This window comes from Phoca vitulina, unplaced genomic scaffold (assembly GCF_004348235.1).
Source record: "Phoca vitulina isolate PV1807 unplaced genomic scaffold, GSC_HSeal_1.0 scaffold8, whole genome shotgun sequence".
Taxonomy (NCBI): Eukaryota; Metazoa; Chordata; class Mammalia; order Carnivora; family Phocidae; genus Phoca; species Phoca vitulina.
Window position 1 is genome coordinate 57128473 of NW_022589711.1, and position 23761 is coordinate 57152233.

The 23761-nt window shown below is 43.6% G+C and overlaps 1 protein-coding gene across 5 annotated transcripts in view; it reads left to right on the plus strand.

Moving 5' to 3' along the window:
• Nucleotides 1-23761, plus strand: part of DGKG (diacylglycerol kinase gamma) — a 205413-nt gene that overhangs the window by 24168 nt on the left and 157484 nt on the right. For 4 of the 5 annotated variants that reach the window (XM_032406961.1, XM_032406959.1, XM_032406960.1 and 1 more), the window contains exons 2-3: nucleotides 10084-10394; nucleotides 22868-22944. In XM_032406961.1, coding sequence (XP_032262852.1) covers nucleotides 10328-10394; nucleotides 22868-22944 — 144 coding nt within the window. In that variant the 5' untranslated portion in view covers nucleotides 10084-10327. Of the gene's footprint in view, nucleotides 1-10083; nucleotides 10395-22867; nucleotides 22945-23761 lie in introns of those variants that run through there. The other variant, XM_032406964.1, reaches the window with a different exon arrangement.

A 23761-nucleotide genomic window follows, 5' to 3' on the forward strand; every position in this document is an offset into this window, starting at 1 on the left:
GTGTAAGCATCCCTGGGTGCCGTTGTCCATGGTGCTTAATTATTATCGCATGATTGCCCATAAAGACATTGTTATTCTCTGAAGTTGGAGGAAGAGGCCCCTGACAGCTCAGAGCTTTTTATAAACTAAGTCCTGGGCTCCTCAGATGAGCCAGAAAATTGATCCTCAGGCAGTTTACAATCTAGAAATGGTATTCATGATCTTCCTAGGTGTTCAGGGTGACTTGCGTTTGAGTGATGGCTCAGCTGCCTGCAAGGAGTCTGATGCTAGGTACGGTGGCATAATAATTCTTATTTTGAAAGATTTTTCTGAGGATTCTCCTCGTGTAGAAAGGCAGTAGATTCTCCATAAATGGTAGCTGTTGTTGAGGTTGTTATGGGAAGCGGAACGTAGGAGGAAAGAAATAGAAAGGAGAATTAGAGAATGGGAGGCGGAGGGCAGCAGAGGAAGGAGAGGAGAATGAAATAGAAAATGCTCACGGGCCAACTCACCAGAGGTTCCTCCTGGTCTGTGGGGCCTCTCCAACCTAAACGTGGTTTCACACACTGTTCCAAACGTGAATGTTGTGTGTTTGGTGTGGTTTGGTTGTGGTTATTGTTACCACACACGCCATCACAAGCATGCCCCACACCACTGTGTTTTACAGTGCTCTCTTTTTCTAGACCTGCCAGGCCCCATAGTCGTGCCTGGTCATGTCCCTTCCCTGACAGTTCCATTTCTGACACCCGAATGAGCTGTGGTGCAAATGGACCTGCCACTTTCTCACCCTTCCAGGCTTTTCTGTTTGTTGGGTTTTGCCCTTCACTTTATGGTAGGAAATTCCTGTTATCTGTTCTTTGCCCTCTCCAGATGGTACGTTTGGCACAAAATGTCACAGGAGGAATATGAAACATAGATCCAGATTGTAAAGAAGGGAAAATTCTGAGGGGACTATAAATCATAACATGAGAATTTTAGTAACTAGGCAGGGTAACAGGCATCTGCAGTCAAGGGGCTCTGGCTTCCCTAGAATGTTTTCCTGCCTTGGGAAAGTGGAACTGAGAGATCTGGAATCTGTCTGCTTCCGGGCCATCTTAGGGAGAAGGAATATGTCCAGGTATTCCAAGCTTCTCTTCTTAGTCCTGTCCATTACGTTAAGGTAAAGCAAAGGTTACAAAACACTAGCATGCATCAGAATCTCCAGGGCTCTGTAAAACAGATTGTGGGGCCACCCTAAATTTCTGGAGGTCTGTGGTATGTTCCAAGAATTTGCTTTTCTTCCATCTTCCCAGCAATGCCAGTAACTGCTGGTGTGAGGACCGTGCTTTAAGAACCACTGTTAGGAAATTTTACTTGCTAAGACTCTCATAAACTTTATACAAATCATTCTCATACCAACCCCTGTGAAACATGTGTTACTATTATTATTATTATTTTCATTTAGAGATGAAGAACCACTTGTTTAATGTCACATAGATGTAAGTGGTAGAGCCAAGATTTAAATTCTGGTCTCATTTCAACACCAGACTTGTGCTTAATGCTTTGGGAAGAAGGCTCCCTGACACTGGATAGGAGTCATTTTCCCCAAACAGTAATTTCTTGAAGGAGTCTTCCCCTCATGGTCCAGCACGTGCCTCCCACAGGCCTCCAAGCTCTGGAGCTGAATCAGGCCATGGAGTTTCTCTTTGCAACCCCCGTTTCCTTAGCATTTCCACTGTAGCGCCCCTAGTGGCAAAGCCAAGACTACATTCTCCCATGTGGAGAGAATGGAGATGACCCAAGTGCAAGAGCACGTTTTTTTGAAGTCTCAGGTTTTACCTCCAACTTCCTGCATATTTTACATTCTTCTGTTCCATTGTGTGTTCATGTTTAATGTAAGGTAGTTATTTTCCTCAAATACTATTGGCTTTCCTGAAGCATGCCAAGGTTTTCCCTCTGGCTTCCAGTCTACCTTCCAGTTTGAGGATGAGGGTTTAGGTCCTCCCTAGTTGGCTTATTGATGGCATCAGCACGTAACATAGGGCCTGGCACTTATCCATTATATTGTATTATAATGAAAGGAAAGATCGTGGGCTTTGGGACCAAACAGACTTGGGTTCAAATACCAGTTCTGTCACCTACTGATGGGTGAACTTGGGAGAATCACCCTGGGACTGTTTTTGCCACTACAAAACCTTCCTCCCAGGGTTTGGTGACTAGTGCAGATAAAGCATGCAAAGCACCAGATGTGTGGTAGTCTAGAAATGGAGGTTGCTGCTATGGCTTATTGTGAGAGTGGTATGTTGGACGGGTGAATAATTAAATGAATGAGTGACCCATACTCCAGCTGGGATGCCCCTGGGCTGTAAGTGCTCCCCCACCTGACACTGCCTGCTTGTGCCAAAGGCAGCCCCCCTCAAGTAGCAGGTCTCCGCTTCTCCCCGGAGACTGCATGCCTCTCCTGGGTACCAGACCCCTACACCTGGGCAGCTTTGTTCAGCCTGACATTTTCACACCACCCCCAGAGCAGGGATTCTTAGGCTCAGTCTGAGGCTGCTAATGAGATGCAGTCCTTAACTGCAAGTCCTCTCTGAATTGTTATGGGTAGCACGCCATCCCAAGACTTTTATTTTTATGTTTGTATAAGGACTACACACTGGCAATTTATTAAATGAGTTATTAGGGATTACTCATATTTGCTATTCATGAACTCAAATTAGCTCATTACTAAGTTCCCCAGGGGGCTCTAATTCAGTTATCTGTGGAGTCCGGCTGCTTCTAAATACTCAGCCGCTGCTGCCTCCTCACTCAGCTAGATGGTTGGAACGCTGAGACCTGCGGGGAAAGTCATGTTGTCTTGCTGCGTCAGACTTGCTTTGAGTTGGTTGTGGTGTTCAGCGACTGCTATTCTTGCCTTTTAATTAGAAATCGGAGTTCATTTACCTTCATCATTATCGTATTAGCTTGTGGAGGATATTTGGTTAACCTAACAGCATGTAGTGACACATATCTGCCTCAAAAATACTTCAGGCCTATAATTTTCCAGTTACTAGATTTTAAGACGTGAACAAGTTGCAGCTCGAGCATGAATCATGCATATTCTCTTGCTAAACAGGTACATATGTACTCTGAACCCAGAAGCGCTTATGTAGTTGTTTTGGTGATCTATGACTGCATAACTAACTGCCCCCAAATCATTTTATTATCCTGAAAAATTCTGTGCATGAGGAATTCAGACAGGGCTCAGCAGGGACAGCTTATCTCTGCTCCACACCATGTCTACCGAGGTGGCCAAACCCAAAATAGCTTCTTGTCTTCCGTGTCCGGCAGCACAGCCAGAACAGCCCAAGTGACTGCTTGCGGGCTGGGATGGCTTACGTAGTATCTCGCAGCGGGGTCTTTGGTTTTTACCATCAGCTGGGTCGCTCACTTCTCCTCCAGGTGATGTTAAGCCTCCCTCTGTCCATGTGGTGCCCCTGGGATCTCTCTAGCAAGGTGGCAGAGCTCCTGACATGGCAGTTCAGTGTTCCCAAGAACACAAAAGCGGAAGCTGCCGGGCCTAACTCTGGCACAGTGTCACTTCTAAAGCAAGTCCCGAGCTCAGTCCAGACTCAAGGGGAAGGGACCGAAACGGACACGAGTGTCAGGAGGCATGGCTTGGGAGGGACCCCTGGTGCGATAAACTACTATCATATTGACAATTCATTAATGAATTCCAACAACTTAAGTAACTCGGAACATACTGTCAGGTTAAGCCAAATGAAGTGACTGTTATAAGTTTATAGATGGTAGCTTATAGTTACAGATTTGCAGGTCATTCTTTTTATATTAAAATGTGTACATTATTTAATATTAAAATTAGGATTCTAATATTAAAATTCTTTTCCCGCTTGGAAGTGCAAACAGGTACGGTAAGATCTTGTGCTCCATGCAAATGGTCTCCATCAAAAAAGGTTGAGAGCTACTTTTCTACTGGTCAAGAAATGAGCCCTCAGAAATCTTGTAGTCACTAGAGCTGCAAAGCGGGCGGGAGGACACGGTTTCCGCCCTGAAGGAGCTCAGAGTCTCCCAGGGAAGAGTTGGCAAGTACACAGCAGTGTGGCAAGTGCCATAATGGAAAAAAGCCCCAGGAGCTATTGAGGAGCAGAGAAGACAAGCCTAGCCCAGGCCAGGCTATTAAAGGAAGCTTCTAGGAGTAGGTGACACTGGAACTGAACTCCAAAGACAACATAGGAGTTATAGAGTTTAAGAAGGACCAGCAGGAGCACAAGCCCAGAGACAGGACAGTTATCAAGATGGGACTCCTCACAAGTTTGGGAAGAGAGAGGGGTTCTTATCTTTCTAGCTCTTAGTCATTCTTTCCTTAGAAAAAAGTATTCATTATGGGTTTGTTATAAATCATCGGGTGCATAGAAATAAGCTCCCCCAATCTGATGCCATATTCATGAATTAATGTTTTTATGAGAGCAAGGAGGAAATGAAGAGGTGTTTGTTCTGGGTAATTGGCTATGGCTGATTCATTCGGATGAATAGAGACCTGGGGCTCAAGTCAATACCCATTGAATATGCCGTCTTCCTTCTGACTTGTGATTTCCATGCTGACATCTCTATAGAACAAATAGAGTTTGATCTGGGATATGAAATTGCAGAGCTAGAAAATGTGTTAGCAACCATTATTCCCACCCCGTCATTTGACAGACAAGGTCACTGGGGCCCGGGGACCTGAAGCAAGTGCTCAGAGTGGCATAGCCTTTGGGACATAAAACACTCTTCTCCCATCCAAGCCTGACAATACCCAATCTGAGTGTTATTTAGAAAACCCTATTACATTTTCTCCTGTCAGGGAAGATATTCAGGGAGGTAATCAGAAGATTGTGCATACTCTAAAGAGCCGCCAAGAGGGGCGTGTCGGGCAGGCTGCTGAAAGGGATATGCTGAGTGATGTCAAGAGCAAACCTCTTGCGTGGTGGCTGCCGTCTCTGTCAAAGGCAGAAAACCAGAGGGGCCATCATGTGGGAATGTGGTCAGCAGTGACCATCTGGACAGTCAGGTCGTGTTTCAGGCCCCTAACTTCTCCCGATGGAGATAAACAGGGCAGCTTCTTCCACCCTGAAGCCAAGCACTGAGCTGTCAGGCAACAATGATGATAATGAGTATTTGTTGTATTATTGCAGAGTATACCTCCTTACCTTGTTACTCCTCCTCAGCTCCTTCAGGAGTCTTTCCATGCCCCTGTGCCCACTACAAGATGGCCTCCTCGTTCCCTGTACCACCACACTTCCCATCCTGTGTGTTAATTATCGGTTGGGGTGTCTGTCTCCTGCACAGGACTGTCAGCCACCACAGTAGGGAAGCATAGAGGACCTGTGTGTTCTATGGGAACAGCTGGGAGAACAGCTTAGTTTGCTCAAAGAGTTAAAAAAACTATAGAAGAGAAGTGACCTTTTAATCTAGAATCAGATATGAATAGTGGTTTGTTATGGGAAGGAAAGAGCGAGGGACATTCCAGGTCGATTAAAGGCATGGTGTGTTTGTCAGTCCACTAACTGATGTTTATGAGGTGCTGTCACGTGCCGGGTGCTTGGCTTGGTGCTAGGGAGAGACAGTAAGATGATTTGGCTGGAACGTGGAGCATGTGGGGCAAGAGATAATTGGAGTGAAGATGGGGAGGTGAGTTGAACCACAGGTAAAGGATTTTCTGGACTGGCTAAAAAGCCTGCCCAAAAGAGTCCAAGAGAAGCCACCGAAGGTTTTCAAGCAAGTAAGTGTTGGGGTCTAATTTGGTTTTAGCTGAAGAAAATCTCTATGAACAGATATGGAATGATTCATGGGATATATTGTTAAGTGAAAAAAACAATATGCAAAAGACTGCATTTGGTGTAATAAAGAAGGGGAAATAAAAATATATCCAATAATCTGCTCACTGGTGCAAAAATAAACAAGGATAAACTAGAAACTAGAAGGGGTGAGTGGGAATAAGATGGAAAGGAGAGGGATGAGCACAGAGTAAAAGGAATGGGGGCAGCCAGGCCTCTCTGAAGAAACCGTATTAAAAAAAGAATCATTGGGAATGGAGGGAGAAACCCTAGAGTGAAATATGAACAGAAATGAATAGGAGTGTGAAAGAACTAATCTAAGTAACTTTTGAAAATAGGACTTTGAGGACATGCTTTGTTGGCGAAGACAAAAGAACTGTCAACAAATCTGGAACTCTTTTTTGTTTTTCACAGAGTTGTAGCTAGCAATTTTGAAACTTCTTTCTGTGTATTTAAGGATTGGGCAAATAAATATATTGTAGATAATGGAAATGAAGTTTGTTGGAGAATGGAACTTAAAAATATGGAATGAGGGGAAGTCTACAGTCGACATTGTAATACTGGACTATAGTTGGAGGTCTGAGTATGAACTTGGGGTTTTTAACGTGAATGGATGGATGGACAGACAGCCAGCCAGCCAGAAATGTGATGTGTGTGTATACCTGCGTGGGTTTCCTGGCCCTGGCCCTGATAAAGTCTAGAAGCTATGACACCCCAGTAGCAATGCGCATACCTAGTGCCCAAAGCTTGGTTTCAAATACTATTCTCCACTAAAAGGAATCTGTGCTTTGGAGAAATGACTGATTTCAGGACAACTGAGGAAGTACAGGGTGAGACTGAGACATTTTGTTGTACTAGAAAATAAAGATGTACTCAAAGAATGATGGGAAGATGTCTGAAGAACAAGAAATCAACTTGAATGAGCTTCCACTGGCCAAATCTGGGACAATTCGAATCAAAACAAATAATGATAGTGATGGATTATATCCCTCTGAATAAAATAAGAATCCATTAACATAAATGAATATGCATATTATATGTAAACATAACATACATTCATACTTATTTATATAGATATTTATGTATGATATTTATATTTTATATATTTATAGCATTTATAGTATAAAAAATACACATAAGGAAACTGATATAAAAGAAATAAAGAGAAAGCTCTTCCTTACAGTAGAATCCAAACTAATAAATATAGAGGGAGTGATAGAATTAGAAGTTCTCTATCATAATAATAATTAATCCAGGGGCACCTAGGTGGCTCATTCGATTAAGCATCCAACTCCTGATTTCGGCGCAGGTCATGATCTCAGGGTCGTGGGATCAAGCCCTGTGCTGGACTCTGCACTGGGTGTGGAGCCTGCTTAAGATTCTCTCTCTCCCTCTCCACCATCCCCCACTCGCACACTCTCCCCTCTCTAAAAAATAAATAAATAAAATAATAAAATAATTAATCCAGGCAAGAATCATCAGTGGATGCTAAAACTCGTGGATAACAATTTGATGAGTAATTACAAAATTAAAACAGCTTGGAGCAGGAGAAGATCAAGTTCAGAAATCTATGGCATAACACAAAGTCTTTGCACCCGACAGCTGTCAGCTGATTGCTTAAGTCATATTGCTAAGTGTTGAATTTGCAATTAGGAAGATAATGGTAATTGCTTATTGAGTGCCCACTGCGTGTTAGGCATTATGTTAGGTGAGGTTTTGTGATTCTCTGTTTGGTTTTTGCATATATTAAATCACTCCTAGCATTAGCTCAGTGAGATTTTTATTAGTATTCCCATTTTTGAGGTGAAAACCAAGGGTCAAGAAACACAAAATTTGTCTAACGTCAAATAGCAAATAGGAGGTAGAGCAGGATTCAAAGCCCCTGTCTTCTGACTTGGAGTTCCACGGTATTCTCTCAGGCAATGCATCTCTCGGTCACCTCAGACCTAGCTCTGTGTTTCTGGAAGTGTGCAGAATGATACGGCCAGAGAGGCATTCTTAAACAAAAGCTTGGAGGTCCCTTCTTTTTCTGCACCATATTTACTGAACACCTTGCCTCATCTTCCTCATCTAAAAATAGCGAAAGCAATGCTGAATGTACACGGTCGTTAGGAGGACAAATGGGCTAAACTCTGTAAAGCATATAGGGTAAAGTAAGTGTCTTCTAAATGACAGCCACAGCCTTAGTAACACCAGTGGTGATGTTGAATTCCCTGGTTTGATGGAAAATGTTTCTAAAGGTCACCCCTCACTTTTGGACTGAATTGATCATCAGAGAACAGATCATAAAGAGCTTTGTGTATCATAAAAGGATGATTATGTTTTATTCCATAGGCAATAGAAAACCACTGAAGAATTTTATTACCGGGAGAGATATGAACTGGTTGGCCATTTAAAGCAGACCCAGGGCAGGAGAGTAAAAGCCAAGGCAGAGAGCCCATCGGGAGGCTGTTGGTAGAGACTGGGAGTGAGACGATGAGGGTCTGAGTTGATGAAGCTGGCATGACAGAGAGGAGGGGACACACAACAGACGGTCACTCTGGAAAGCGGTGCCTGGGTTTGGCAGGAGAGGAAGGGGAAAGAGCTGAGGCTGAGCCTTGGGCTTCTGGCCTGTGTCCTTGCTCCTCTCCGGGCGCGACCAGAATGTAGAGGAGGGGCAGGTTGGGGACATGGGAACGGGCTGATCTGGGGTGGTCTGGGATACACAGAGGAGTCACACTGGACAGTTGGATATTCGGATCTGGATTGAGGAGAGAGTGAACGGTTGGGGCAGCATGCCTGGGGTCACTGAAGCTATGGCAGTGGGTCCCTCAGGGAAGGGGTATAGAGCCAGAAGAGGGCTGAGGTTGGGATTTGGGAAATACCAGTATTTAACGATGGCCAAAGAAGTGGAAGGAGACTGAGGGGGAACACTCCGAAAGATAAGATTGTTTCCAGGGGGCTGTTTCCTGCCATGGCAGAGGCTGCGAAGAGAAGCAAACAAAGTAAGGAAGGCCTGAAAAATGCCTACTGGATTTGAAAATTGTGTCCCCGGGGACCCTGGCGAGAGCAGGTACCAAGGAGCAAAATCCAGGAGGGCAGTGGATTAAGGAGAGAATTGGACGTTTTAAGAAGAGCAACTAGAACTTGGATGATCCTGGGGATGCAGGCATCTCACTCCCTTGCCATGCATTCCCACCTATTGGTGGAGAGCTCTGATTGGTGGAAGGTCCTCCTTCCAGAGCCAGAGTCTCCTTCCAGCATCTTCCCTCAGCTCCTGGCCAGCCCTCCAGGTCCACACCAGCCAAGTCCATGAGCTCTTCCAGATAGCTGCACAAACCTGCCTCCCCACCGGGTGGTCTCATCCAGCCCCTCCACCGTCCTTCATATGCTCCAGGCTCCCAGATTTAACTTGATGTCTGACCCTCCAACATGGATCCTGTTTTATGAAAACTGAGCTTCTTTGGTAACATCAGTCTGTATTTCTCCCCCTATTAGGTTGGTAGCTTTCCAACACTTTTTTAAGCCTCAATCCAGAATAAGAAATACATTTTTACAATATAATCAATAAACATGTATGTATAACTAAAAGGAGATGCGCTCTTATTTTCAACTCCATTTCATGCCATTCCACTCTATCCTATTCTATTTTGTGTTTTCAAATGCTGGCCTGGGCCCACCATGTCAATTTCACAACCCGCTAAATGGACTTCATGGCTGATGGTATGACTGACTGCCAGAGCTCACCGTGCTAGGAGGGGCTCAAAGGGAAAGATGCTAAGCTTCTGTCTGAATCCATGCCCTTTCCCTCCCACAAGTTCCCCTGCACTGGGGCGGGCAGGTCTTCCTTCTAATCACCTTTGTATGAAACCACTTCAGTCACTGGGATGTTAGCCAGCCTTGCGGGTATTTGAATGTCCAGAGTAATGGTGGAATTTAGAAATCCGTGGAGGAGAGACTGGCTTACCTTTCAAATCATAGCAGATAAGTACTGTCCCTACTTAGCTCGTGAGGCATCTGACAGCCTGAGGCGTTTTCATGCCTTGAGGATGCCCTCAGGTGGTCTTACTACACCTCTCCTGTGAGACATGTAAAATTTCCTGAGTGGAGGAGTATGAATACCTATTCAGACGGACCACCCAACTGGATTTGTGCTGGTCTGGTCTGTACGCCCTCTTCAGACTTCCCTGGGGAGACACCACCCCACCCTGAGAACCACTGCCTCCCATAGGCCTTTCCCCAGAGAGCAGTTGGGGATTTCTTTTATAAGAAAGGATGACTTAAGAATTCTAACACTCCCATTCACAATGTCTTTTCTACTTCTGCCCAGGAGGAGCCAGGATTTCTGACGACCTTGACTACGGATAGAAGCATGCTGTTGCAGCAATAGCACAGGCCTTCTCACATCTGCTGAAAGGTGCCCACCACTGCCATAGACCCGGGGATCCTCAGAGTCTCCCGAAGGGCCGGTCCATCGCCTACCTGCAATGAGCCAGGCCCTGGGCTGGGCCTCAGCTTCACCCTGGTGAACAAAACTCCATCCCTGGCCTCAAGCACTCACACCCAGCTTAAAGATGAGTGAAGAACGGTGGGTCTCCCTCACTCCAGAAGAATTTGACCAACTCCAGAAATATTCAGAATGTGAGTAAATGGATTGACCCACCTGGGGCAGGATTTCCTCTTGGTAGGGGAGAACATTTCTGGAGAGCAGAATGGTGTAATTGTTGCAAAGCCACAGAGAATGAGGTTGGGCCTGACAGATTATATTTCCTTATAAACACAGAACCAGTGTCTTTAAACATAAAAACAATTATCTTTACACTCTATAAAGGATACATGCTCACCATAGAAATTTGGAATATACAGGGGAAAAAATAAAGAGTAGGTTAAAAATCACAGCCAAACTCATGAACATTTTGGAACACTCCCCTCCTGTGCATATTGCATTACATAGTTGAGTTCCTGAGTATACAGTACCTTTTTTTTTTTTAGCCTACATTTTCTGCCTAACATAATACTGTATTTTCTCCTGTGTATAGCATAATTTTTGAAAGGTTGAAGGCTGCGTATTTATAAGGTTACTCAATCACTGGCTTTAATATACGCTTGTGTTTGGACCCAGTGCCTTTTTTCAGTAAGAACAGAATGCTGATGTGTGTGTCTCTTTCTTGACTTTGTTCTGAATAAGCCTGGCTCTTCAACGGGGGCTCTTGGTTTCCCAGTAGTTATACCCAGGAATAATTGCAATGCATCAGGACACTTTGGTGGCAAGGCTGATGCTCACATGTGGGCACCCAGCTGTGCCCTCTGCAGGCTCCTCCTAATCCTGACATGACAGGAATTTGCCAAGGCTGGAACGCCACCTGACCACTGCCCTCTGCACACGTGGTGACCATGGTGTTTGTACAGTGGCACCAACGTTTTAGAGCCCTTTGCTTTGCAGACTTCCAGCTGCACTGACTGCCCTGCCCCTTTAGTCTAATCACCTCTCCCTTCCTGTTAATTATTCTGGCGCTTTTGTAAATCACTAGGCCAATGGCAAGTTGACCTGCCCTCCAAAGTTTGTCCAGGGAGCCCTTGTATGCCCTTTTGGCAGCCTGCCCCGCTCCTACAGAGCAGGCAGCCCTTGTCCACTGTCCTGGTCTGGGAGTCTAAATATTGGGCTTCAGTGCCACCTGTGGGTCTTGCTCTCTGTGATGTGACAGCCCCAAACCCCCACAGCCTCTGTCTTCTTCTGCACGATGAGAGAGTTGGACGAGACGACCTCTTCCTGTGATTCTTCCCAGGCCTGACACCCATGACTCTGTGCTCCCCATGGTCAACAGGAGCCCCCCATGGGACTTCTGGCCAGTCTCCCTCTTGGCTCCCTGGAGCCCATGGCCTCCTGTCTGACCTTGATGGGCTTAGAGAGACTCTATAATGTACTGACAAGGAGCAAGGCATCACCTTCCAGGGTAAATTACATTTCATTCACCATGCTCTGTAGGTCAGCCAAAGACTGGCCCTAGTCAGGGATGAAAAAGAAGCACAAAGAAAAGGCTTGCTCTTGAGGAATCAGAATCTTGTTAAGGAATCAGAAATGTGTTCCTAACACAAGCAAAAGGCAGGTTTAAGGCAGCAGGCAAATACCTCTGGCAGAGCTATCTAAACCGAATACATAAATGAGAAGGGAATTTAAAGCTAGAGGAAATTGGTATGGGGGAGTGTATTAGTTTGCTAGGCTCCTGTGACAAAGTACCCACACTCTGGGTGGCTTAGAACAACAGAAAGTATCTAACAGTTCTGGAGGCTAGAAGTGCAAAATCAAGGTCTCAGCAGGGTTGGTTCCTCCTGAGGACTGTAAGGGAAGAATGTGTTCCAGGCTTCTCTCCTTGGCTTATAGATGGCTCTCTTCTCCCTGTCTCTCCACATTCTCCCTGTGTATGTGTATCTCCATATCCAAATTTCCCTTTTTATATGGACACAGTCATATTGGATTAGACCCACCCTATTCCAGTATGACTTCATCTTAACTAGCTACATCTGTAATGACGCTATTTCCAAATAAGGTCATATTCTGAGGCGCTGGGGTGGGGGGTCAAAACTTCAACATATGAATTTGGGGGGATGGGATACAATTTACCCCACAACAGAGGATTTAGCTGGGTGGACTCTATGGAGGACAGAAGTTTAAAATGTGAATAGTAAGTAGATAGTGGGGGAGGGGGAGAAACAACAGAAACAAAGGGAGAGAAGCACAGAGAGGGATATGTATGGGTGGTGAAGAGAACCTCTGGGCTCTAAGGAGAGGAGGGTGGGGAGGAGGACAGAGGAGGGATGGGGATAGTAGGAGGCCTTGGGTCAAAGTGTGGGTTGGGACCAAGGTGGCAAAGTTCAGAGCCATGAATCTGGTGGCTGTGTGCAGGGTGGCCTGAATATAGAAGCTGTCAGATCAGGGAGGTAGTAGATCAGGGTCTGAAATCTAGTGTGAGCTGAGTATCGGGGCTAGGAGGGACTGTGGCAGTGAACAAATGCTGATCTGTGGAAATCTGTGGTAGAAGTATCACCAACATTTGCGGAATGAAAGGAAGCCAGCAAAGATACCCCTGAAGACTGTGAATCTTTGGCAGATGCCAACATTAGTATTCAAGGGTGGTGGGGACGGTTTGGGAATGTTGATTTTGGGATGGTGATGACACATCCACTTCTTCATTCATATGCGCCAGGTTGCAGGAAACCAGCAATGAGGGAGACACAATCCCTGCCCTCAAAGAGCTCCCAGCCTAGTAGGGAAAGATAGATGGGACTCAAACAATGATGTTCAGTATGACAGGTGCTAAGAAGTGGGGAACACAGAGGAGGAGAACTAGCCTAGCCTGGTGGGAGGCTTCCTGAGGCAGGTGTGGTTTCCAGATGCCAGAAACACTAGTAGGAGGGAGGAGGGGAGAACATTGCAGGCAGAGGAAGTGGCTTGGGGAGCAGGGAAGAGAGGTCATCATGGTAGCTTCGGAGAATGGCAAGCAGGTCACAGACTTGGAGCCTAGGGCAAGTGGTGGTGGTGGTAGGAAAGGATTGGGGGCAAGAACTGGAATGATAAATAAGAGCCCATTGTGGAGGATACTGCTTTCCAAGTGAGGTATCCTATGGGCCTGAGAGGGGTGGTGGTGGGAAGAGAGTGGGCAGGAGAGCTAGGCTCCAGCTCTGACATTGGAATCATTGTGTGGAGGCAGCAAGGAGGGGACAACAGGAATGAAAGCACTTCAGATAACAAGCACATGAGGAAAGAGATGAGAAGGTGGGAAACAGGACCAAGAGTCTGCCTACACTCAGGGGTCAGAGAAGGGAAAGGAGTCAGAAGAAAACAGAAGAACCTGAAAGATGGCTGGGCAAAAAGAGTAGTGGGTGGAGGGAGCGGAGGGACAGAGGGGTCCACATGTGGCAAAGCAGTAGGGGAGGCAGGCGTCAAAAAGAAACCAGACTATTTAGTAGGAAGGGGTTCCTTTGAGTCTTGGGTCTCTTTTTCAACCATCAGCTTTGTCCTTCTCTGACCCCTCCTCATCTCATCCTTGTCCCAGGACTGGACAAGTGCCCTGGCACTGTTGTTGTAACAGGAGAGGAAAAAAAGCTACAGTTCTTGGAAAATGATTAATCCTCAGAGGAAACCCTGGAAAAGGCACTTCTACCAATTTTAGACACATGCTGGTATTCAGTCAGATTGCATTGCCATAGCAACTGCTCTTCATAACTACATAAACAGGAGCTTTGCGGTAGTGGAATAGCCGAAGTGTATAGCCTAAGAATTGGGAACTTTCCCCAGTGGGGTTACCAGGTAGGACGGGCCAAGAATTTCAGAGTAAGAGGCTCTTGGTGTATTCTGTTTATATAACAAAAACCCTGTACCTTCTTTGGTGGCCTTCTGCTGGGGGTGGCGGGGGGGGGGGGGAGAAGCCATGTTAAAACTGCCCTCATAGGTGTAGGTATTTATTTTATATGTACACACACACACACACACACACACACACAGTTGATACATATATATATATGGTAAGCTTAATGTGAGTCAGTAAAGTGTTTGTAAAAAACATACTGTGATATTAAGGATATTTTTGTCACAAAATCAAGTACAAAAATGAAAAACGGATGAAATTTAAACCTACCCATGAGCCCATCTCCCAGTGATAACCACTACGTGTGTGTGTGTGTGTGTGTGTGTGTGTGTGTGTGTGTGTGTGTGTAAAATAGACATGCGAGGCTATTTCGTATGCTGTTCTCCTCACCCTAACAATTATCTATTCAATTCAGTTATCTACTGCTGCATCAAAACAACTTTAACCTCATGCATTAAAACAGCCATTTTGTTTTGACTCGGGAATCTGGACGGGGCGCACCTGGGATGGCTGGTCCCTGCTCCACAGTGTCTGGGGCTTTGGGTGGGATGCCTCACAGGATCCAGCAGGCTTACTCACTGCCATACTGTTACCTCAGCATTCCTCCATCAGATTGCTTTCTCCAAGTGCTTTGTCATCTCCCAGGGCCTCTCCATGTGGCCTCTTTTTGTAGTTGGCTGGCCTGGACTTCTTACATGTGGCCCTGGACTCCAAGAGCATAAAAGCTTTTTAACACCTGGACTCTGAGGTCCCTAAACAGAACTGTCTCCACATTCCACTGGCCTGGCCCAGATGCACTGGGGCCAGGGAATGGACTGCACATCTCATGGGAGAGCGGCTCACACAGGGCACAGGGAGAGTGTGGACAGCCATCTTTGGAGACTAGCTAGCGCACAGTATATCATTAGGTGTTCCTGTGTTCAGAACTTTCCAGAAGCAAGGCTTTTAGGGGTTGCTGAGATTTCTTTTGATACATTATTTTATTTAACCAAACTGCTGATTGCGATCGTAAGATGTATTAATAGACTCACAGTGTCTAGTAAGGCCCACTGGTATCCACATTGTGTCCTGCCCTGATCAGACCTCTTTGAGAGCTGAATTTATTCCTGGGCACCACAGTGCATGATGTATATGGACAAACTGGAATGTGTTTGAGAAGTGCCACTAGCATGGTGAGGGGCCTCACAGCAGGGTTATGAAGAAGTGCCTGCAAGTACTATGCCTGTTTGCAGGAGAAGGGAAGATTCAAATAAATAAATAAATATTGCTGTTGCGGGGAGGAGGTGTGTTGTTAATTTTGAATGGCTTCCAGAAGTAGCCCTAGGACTAATGGGAGGAAATCATCAAAGAAAGACTTAAAGCAAGGAATTCATTGATGCCTAATGGTCAAACCTGCCTAAGACAGAACAGAATTGACTTAAAAGCAATTGAGTTTTCTTTCCCTAGATATCCAGTTGATCAAATGACCATCATTAGCCCTTCTAATACTTAGTTTCTATGTTGAAACAGGTTTCTTTTCCACCTCAGAGGGCATGAGCTTGTAGGGAGGCCTCCCACTGACCCTCCCCTAACAGCTTCAAATAGAGATATAATGGGTTTATTATCCTTCTAATCCTGATATTTGGGGAGGGGCAATTATTTTTCCATAACTTGTCAAGGACAAAACTATCCACTTTTTCAGAAAGGGAAAAAAGGAAAAAAATGATAAAGCATCAATTTTAACTTTTAACTCTCCAAGAAATTAAACCAAACATTTTCAACATCAGCCCATGGTTGCTAGATTTTGTAGACTTTTTACACCTGGGAGAAATTTTAAGCCACCATCAAATCCAACTCCTATCCATTTTTCAATGAGAACACTGAGTCCAGAATTGCTCAATGACTTCTCCAAGGTCACACAGAAGGTCAGTGGTAGAATAAGAATTAGAACCAAAGTTCTCAATCCCAGGTCAAATTCAATTTGCTTCAATCCAGTTCCAATAAATTAAACAAAAAGTACCCATTGGAGCTCAACCTTCAATGATACAGTGGGGAAAATATATATATATATTTTTTTTATATTATTTATTAAAATATTATATATATTTGTATGTCAATTAAACTATAATAGAGCAAAATTTTAAAGTACATTTAAAGAGAATAAATCAGTAAATTGTGCTATTCAGAAATATATTTCATTAGAATCAGATCAACGCAAAGTTTCTGACTTTAAGATGTAGGTAAATTACAGCTCAAAATTCAAACCTGTCAGTTTAATATGGGAGTCAGAGAAAATGTTGAGGGCTGGTTTATAGAACAATGTAAGGCTCTAAGTAAGCTTCATTGAAATCTTATTATTTATATGGGCCAGTGGAATGAGAGTTAGTCAAATGTTCTTGGGAGTCCTGGGTCCATAAAGTGTCATGTCTCATTGCTTCCATCTTGGAAGGAAACCACAGCTATTTCTCACCCATGTCTCTTGCAGCATAACTGGCCTTCTTTTCATTCTGATGACTAGGACTCTACCCACAAGCAGTCACAGAATCTATGGATAGGGATAGACTTCTACGGAACAGTAGCTCTCAGATTTGAATATGCACACGAATCTCCTGGAGATCTTGTTAAAAATGCTGATTCTGACTCAGTAGGCCTGGGATAGTTCTGAGATGCTGCATTTCAGACAAGCTTCCAGGTTGCTGATGCTGCTGGTCCAGGGACCACACTTTTAGTCACAAGAAGGTTCAGGTTGTCTGATCCATTCCTCCACCTTCATTTGGGTTATGACTAATGAGGCCAAATATTTGAAGAAAAAGTGGGAAGTTTTGCTATCAATACCAATTTTGCTTATACAGATAAGCTATACCAGTCATTCAGAGCATTTATGGTGAATCAGAAAATCTCAGTATCCTAAAGAGGGTTCTCTTATATGAGCCCCCAAACCCTCTACTTTCAATGTAAAGTCTTTTCCCCTTATTCTATATATAACACTGTAGCAGAGTTATCACTTTCACTGGTTCCCCTCAGTAGTTAGCTTGGTAGACCTCGGTGGTCCTCAGCCTTGGCTGCACACTAGAAATACTTGGGAGGCTTTGAACCCTTCCAGTGCCCTGTCCACACATTCCCCCCCCACACCCCTGGGATCATTTAATCATAATCTATAGGTGTAGAATCCGGGGTTCGGTAGTGTTTAAAGCTCCCCAGGTGATTCCACCTTGCAGCCAAGGTTAACAACCACTGGTCCAGCTTTTTTCCCTATGCCCCTGGAAATATAGGACATACGGGACAAGCACAATAACCTAAATCCCTTTTCTAGTCCTCCTTTATTCATGAATCTTTATTGAACATTGATTTTATGCCAGGCAGTGGGCTCTATGCTGGGGAGTAACATTGCACAGGAAAAGAAGTGTAGCTGGGAGAATGTGTCAATGCTTATGAGGCTGGGCTTCTTACACATGCTTCCCACATTCCACTTTGGGGCCTGATTCCTCCTGGCTGAAAAGGTGGGCCTTTTGATGCACTGCTCCTGGATCTGGCATCTCTGTTCTGACATCATTCTCCATCTTTCTAGAACCCTTGGGAAACTGCACTCTTGCTTTTGTGCACCTCGCTGTGTCCTTGACTCCCTGGAATACTTATAAAACTTACTCATACATCCTAGCCATCCTCGAAAGAAGGAAGATCTAGGTTTTTTTTCCCCCTTTCATGTGCCAACTTTATCTTTTCCCCTCTCTGTGTCTTTCTTTCCCAGGGCTGAGTCATTTGTGGTCTTCTCAACCCATGGAATATGTTCCTCTATCCTCAGTATCATGGTTTTGTCTATGTTGTGACAGGCAAGCCTTACTAGTCAGCCACAAATATACAAGAATGTTACTAAGGCCTTATCATAAGTGAGGTCCATGCACCTGCATAATTGGCATCATCGAGGGTCTTGTTTGAAATGCAGAATGTGAGGCCCTGACTCAGTACCTGTTGAATCAGGCCATTTAAACCTGACCCTCAGGCATTTCCCACACGTGTTCAGTTTGAGATGCTCTTGAGGGACTTTGAGGCATGGAGAGTTATTATGCATCTTATAATTTCACTCTCATCTATGGGTTTTCAGGTTCCCATTTGAAAATGTTGATTTATAGTTATTTCAGAGTTTAATGGCCCGACTAGTGCTCATATACTCAGTGTTCTTAACTAGAAGATGGTCCATAAACTTTGGGTTCTGGTTCCAGCAGCACCGCTGACGTTCTGCTATAAACACTGAATCTCCTAATTTGTCTGCTTGTTCAGTTGAAGGGCATCCCTCTCCCACACAAGCGTGGCAGTGAAGGTGCTTGTGAGTTGGGCCAAATTTTCTCCTTAAAAAGGCTTTGAATGTGCTCAAACACTAGGAACAAGTGTTTGGTTAAGATCCCAGAATTCTTGGCACATAAAGCATAAAGAGACAATTTTGGATTGAAACTTCTTAGGGTAGTTGTTACTACTAGTGACCTTGATCACGGAAAAGAGCCTTCTTGACCCCTGATTTGGGGTAAAACTGCATGCTGATGGTTCAGCCAGTGCAAGTTAATACAGAATGTATCCCTGCCTTGCCACGAAGCTGAATAAGTTGACCTGTTGGGTAAAGTTCCTTAATGTTGTCCACTTCAGCAATGGAGAATGTCTGCCAAGCGTGGTGATTTCGGATTTAGCAGTTATAAACTTTTCTTCATTTTGCAATAATTATCCAACAAGTTTAGCTGCTTCTTAAGAGAGTCTTAATTTCTAACAATAAAATTACATTCATGGAACAGCAGTTCTTAACCTTGGCTATACATTTGAATCCCCAGGAAGCTTTAAAATATTTTGATTCCTGAGTTTCTAAAGAGGGGGTTGGGTTAGCCTGGTGATGGGTATTAAAGAGGGCATGTATTAAATGGAGCACTGGGTGTTATATGCAAACAATGAATCATGGAGCACTGCATCAAAAACTAATGATGTAGTGTATGGTGATTAACATAACATAATATAATAAAATTAGATTTCTTTAAAAAAAAAAAAGAGATGCTGACTTAATTGGTCTCAGTGGAGGCCTGGGTTTCAAATGTACATAGGCTCCTCAGGTGGTTCTGACATGTAGCCAGGTTTGAGAGGCACTGTCATAGAGGAAGGGCCTTATCTTCTGATTTACCCATGTTCACGTATCCAGTGAATCTAATAGCTGTGTCACATTATTAGATATGCTAAAAATCAGAGTCACCCACTCATTAGCTGCGTGCCCTTGAAAGAATCATCTAAATTTCATAAGCCTTGGTTTTTTCTTCTCTAAAATAAGGACCACTGGGGTGTCTGGGTGGCTCAGTCAGTTGGCATCTGCCTTTGGCTCAAGTCATGATCCTGGTATCCTGGGGTCAAGCCCCACTTTGGGCTCCCCACTCAGTGGGGAGTCTGCTTCTCTCTCTGCCTTTCCACCTGCTTGTGCTCTCTCCCTCTCTCTCTCTAATAAAATCTTTAAAAATAAAATAAAATAAGGACCATTATTACATTAGAGAGTAGTTGTGGAGATTTAAGTAAAACATATAAGATTACTAGGATGGTGCCTAGCATACGGTAAGCACTCAACAAAATAGGAGTTCTTACAAAGAACTGTGGACATGGCCCTCTGGTAGACACTTAGGAATAGAACTGGATCTCCTCCGAGTCTGGTGGTTGTACTACTGTAGAGGCTTCTGCTCTCTACTGAGGCTGTGCAGTTGGACCCACAGGCGGTGCCTGGGATAAGATCAAGGAAAGCTCTGAAGAGGTCCCTCATTGTTCTTAGCTGTCATAAGATGAAACAGAATGGAGTAGTACCCACTTGCTCCTCAGGCAAATAGAAACCCAGGTTTCCGGGCTAATAAAATATCAAAGGACATTCCAGGAGAAAGGAATGGGTCTCAAATTTGAGAATTAGATTTTCTCCCCTTTTTTAAAAAGGGCAGGTGTTGACACTATGAGCTCATTAAGGCCCATGAAGCAAATTGAAGTAAATGTGTGCTGAAGGACACCCCTCACAGAAATCTAGGAACCAGCAATCTCTTGGATTGTTTTTTTTTTAATTTAATTTTAGGCTATTAATCAGAGATTTTAAAATACTTTCTCTGTTTTTCTTTTTAAAGCCTATTTATTTGAATGTGAACATAGGATGAACATACTTGTGTATGTATATATACATATATGTGCATGTGTGTGTTTAGCATGCATTTATAGCATACATTTAAATATAAATTAGGATTTTACAAATATGTAGTCACTTAGAACAAAAATAGGATTTCTGCTAGGATCAACCATGGAATCTCTAAAATGTAACAGTAATATTAAAAGTATGAATTCAAGTGAAATCACTCCCTGGGTTCTCAGTCAAAATGCTGGCTCTTTACTACTCTTGCAGAAACCACACCAAGGGTACCCATGCTTCCAAATTTGACTTTTTAATGCAATCCAGATTTGGCCACTCTGGCTGGCCTGAAAATCGCCCATTAAAATAGATTCTAAAATGTAGTCTTTTCTAAGTATTTGGGCTGCCCGTAGAATGATTTGAATATAATTTTTATGTAATGTTAACTGAGCCCTGGCCTAATTCTAAGCTCTCTTCCATCCTGTTGCCAGAGTGGCCTTTAGAAAACAGAGACATGATTATGGTACTCCACTATTCAGGAAATCTTTAACAATTTCAAATCAATGTCCTTAGCTTGGCACTCAAGACTCCCATAAATCTGGCCCCAAACTACTCTCTGGTTCTGACCTTTCTTAGATGTCTTGTGATGCCCATCTCTGCATCTTTGTTCACCCTGTCCCTTCTTAGAATACTCTTTCCACTTCATGTCTGCCTTTCAAACCTCACTCATTCTTTACAGCGCAGCTCAAATCTACCTGCTGTATAGGACATCCCTGGCCCCCACCCAAGCTTACTATCATCCTAATTTTACTTCTTTCCTGCTCATTCTACTTCTCTGCTCTGTGCTTCCTAGAGCTTCTGTATTATTGCTATAGCATTAATTACCTTTTTTCCTGTGTTAACAAGTGTTTGGGAAGTAACAGTGAATAGTGCTTAAGGGAAAGTAATACAGACTTTGAGCCAAATTAGACCTGAATTAAAACCCTCTTAGGCAAGTCGCTTAATTTTTCTGAATTTCAGCTTTTTCTTCTGTAAAGAAAATATAACCAAATGTGCATGGATTGGCAGGGGAGAGTATATAAGCATATGCAGTAAAGGCCCCCAACAAGAGGTAGCCATCATTACCACAGTTATTCAGATAATCTCTCCAGCTAGTTCATCAACAGTCCCTTGCAGCATCTTACCCTCCATAGTGTCTTCTGAATTGAATGGAAGCAGCCCAAATTGATGACATCTGCTGCCTGGATCTCACTGAGCTATTAGTTTTTCAACATCTGTTTTGCATTTCAGGAAGAAATGTCCATTTTTAGGCAACATCAACATTTTCCTGTGGCATTTCAGTATGTCTCAGTCCTGAAATGATTATAACTTGTGCTTGATTGAATCCAAGTCATCAGAGCCATGGAGAACAGCCCAGCCCATGTGCACATCTACTTTACACAGGCCTATGAGAGAGTGTAGCCCTCTGTAAAAACACCAAGGAACACTATGTCAATTTTTAATAACATTGCCCTTTGCTCAGATGTTCAAATCATGGCAGTAATGGAGCTTGGGAAGCTCTTAATTATCCACAGTACTGCGAGACAAGGAGAGCACAGAGACCCTGGTTTTCTCTGATGTCTAGAGTTCTGGTAAATACACAGGATACACTCAGGATGTGTTTATAATGACAATTATTGACTCCCTTTTCTAAACTCCCAATTTCCTTACAAAACTCAAAAGAAGAAGAAGAAGCCACCATTTTCTCTGGTAGTTTCCAAATTATTTCCAGTGGAGAGGAAAATTTTCTAAGTCACTATGCTTCATGAATCCCAAGTCTCTGTTTCAGCACCAAGGACAGAGCATCACTGGACTTAATGTCCATTCATCTTATTTAATCAAAAATTTAAATGTTTTAAAATTTCTGCTCAGATTTTATGCAGTCACCTAGTATATTGGTTTTCTGAACACTAGTTATGTGTCAGACCATGATATGATATACAAAGCCTCACTAGCCAATTACAGATCTCAAGGTAGAACTGAGGCAGGAGATGAGTAAGGGAAGCAGTTATAACACTATATGACAAGTGCTGTTACAGAGTTGTGTACAAGTCATGTGGGATCCAGGAGAGGGAATTCTAACTGATAAAGGAAGACTTTACATAGGAGTTGGCATTTGAGCTGGGTACCAAGAATTGAGTGAAATTTACAACATAGAGAAGAGACTCCATGAAAGAATGAATGAGTGAATACAGTGTATTCAGGGACTTGTGGAAATGTGATTTGATGTGGCTGAAAAGTGGGGTGAGTGGAAGGTTAAAGTAAGAGATAAGGAATGGGCTAGGTCAAATCACCGCATACTTACATACCGAGCTAAGGGAGTTAAGCTTTATCCTGGGAAAACGGAGAGCCATTGAAGTGTATTGAGTAGGAACATGATCAGATCACATTTGTGTTTTAGAAAGATAGTTCATACAGTAGGAGAGAGACTATACGGAAAAAAGGAAATAAGAGGGCAGAAGGGCAGGTAAGAGTGACATTTTTCCACATAGCCCTGGAAATGAGGAGTTGCTCCATCATAACCAAGGTTAGACAGGGAGAATTTACTTGGCCCAGCTCCCATTAGCTGTTCACCAATATTTCACATGTGCGTTATGTCTCTCCAGATTCTTCCAAGAAGATAAAGGATGTCTTGGCTGAGTTTAATGAGGGTGGGAGCCTCAAACAATATGACCCACATGAGGTAAGAACGTTTCCATTTCAAGCCTTTAAAAAGCCCTATATTCTAGCTTTTCCATAATTTGTTCCACTCTTAAAAGTTTAGCTCATTTTAAAGAACTTGTTTCTCAACATATTTTCTCCTAAGTCTCAAATGAGCCATTTATATGTTTGCCAAGTTTAATGATTCTCTCACTGTCCTAGAAGACTACATCATACCTTCCTCTCTCTCTTCAAATCTTTCCCTTTTCCTGTCCTCATTCTCAGTTATCAACCATGCTTTCTACTTCACTGAGAAAATAGAAACAATCACAAGAGATCTTCCACAAGATCCTCACCCACCTCTGTACCTTTTTTCCTGTAACTAGGAATGAACTCTCCATGCTCCTAGTAAGTTCAGCCCCTCCAGGTATGCACTCATTCCCATCCTCTTCTAGTCTATTGACAGGCATTGCTCCCTCTGTATATATATCTCCTTCACATCAGCTCCACTATTTGTTAGGTTTTTCTCATCAACATATTAACATACAGTTATTTGTCCTATATTAAAATTGTTCTCCTGACTCTAGTTTTCCAGTTACCTCATTTCTTTCCTGTCCTTATAGCAAAACTGTGCAAACAATTTGTCTATAGTCATTGCCTCTAATTTCTCTTCTTCCCACTTTCTTGAAAGCCCTTCAATCAGAGCATAACCCCCACTTCTCTACTAAAACCACTGGTGAGGATAGCCAAGGATCTCCATGTAGCTAAACTCAATAGGCATTTTACTCAACAGCATTGGACACAGTTGGTCAGATCCTCCTCTACTGTCTTCACTTGGATTTCAGGACATTGCACTCTTC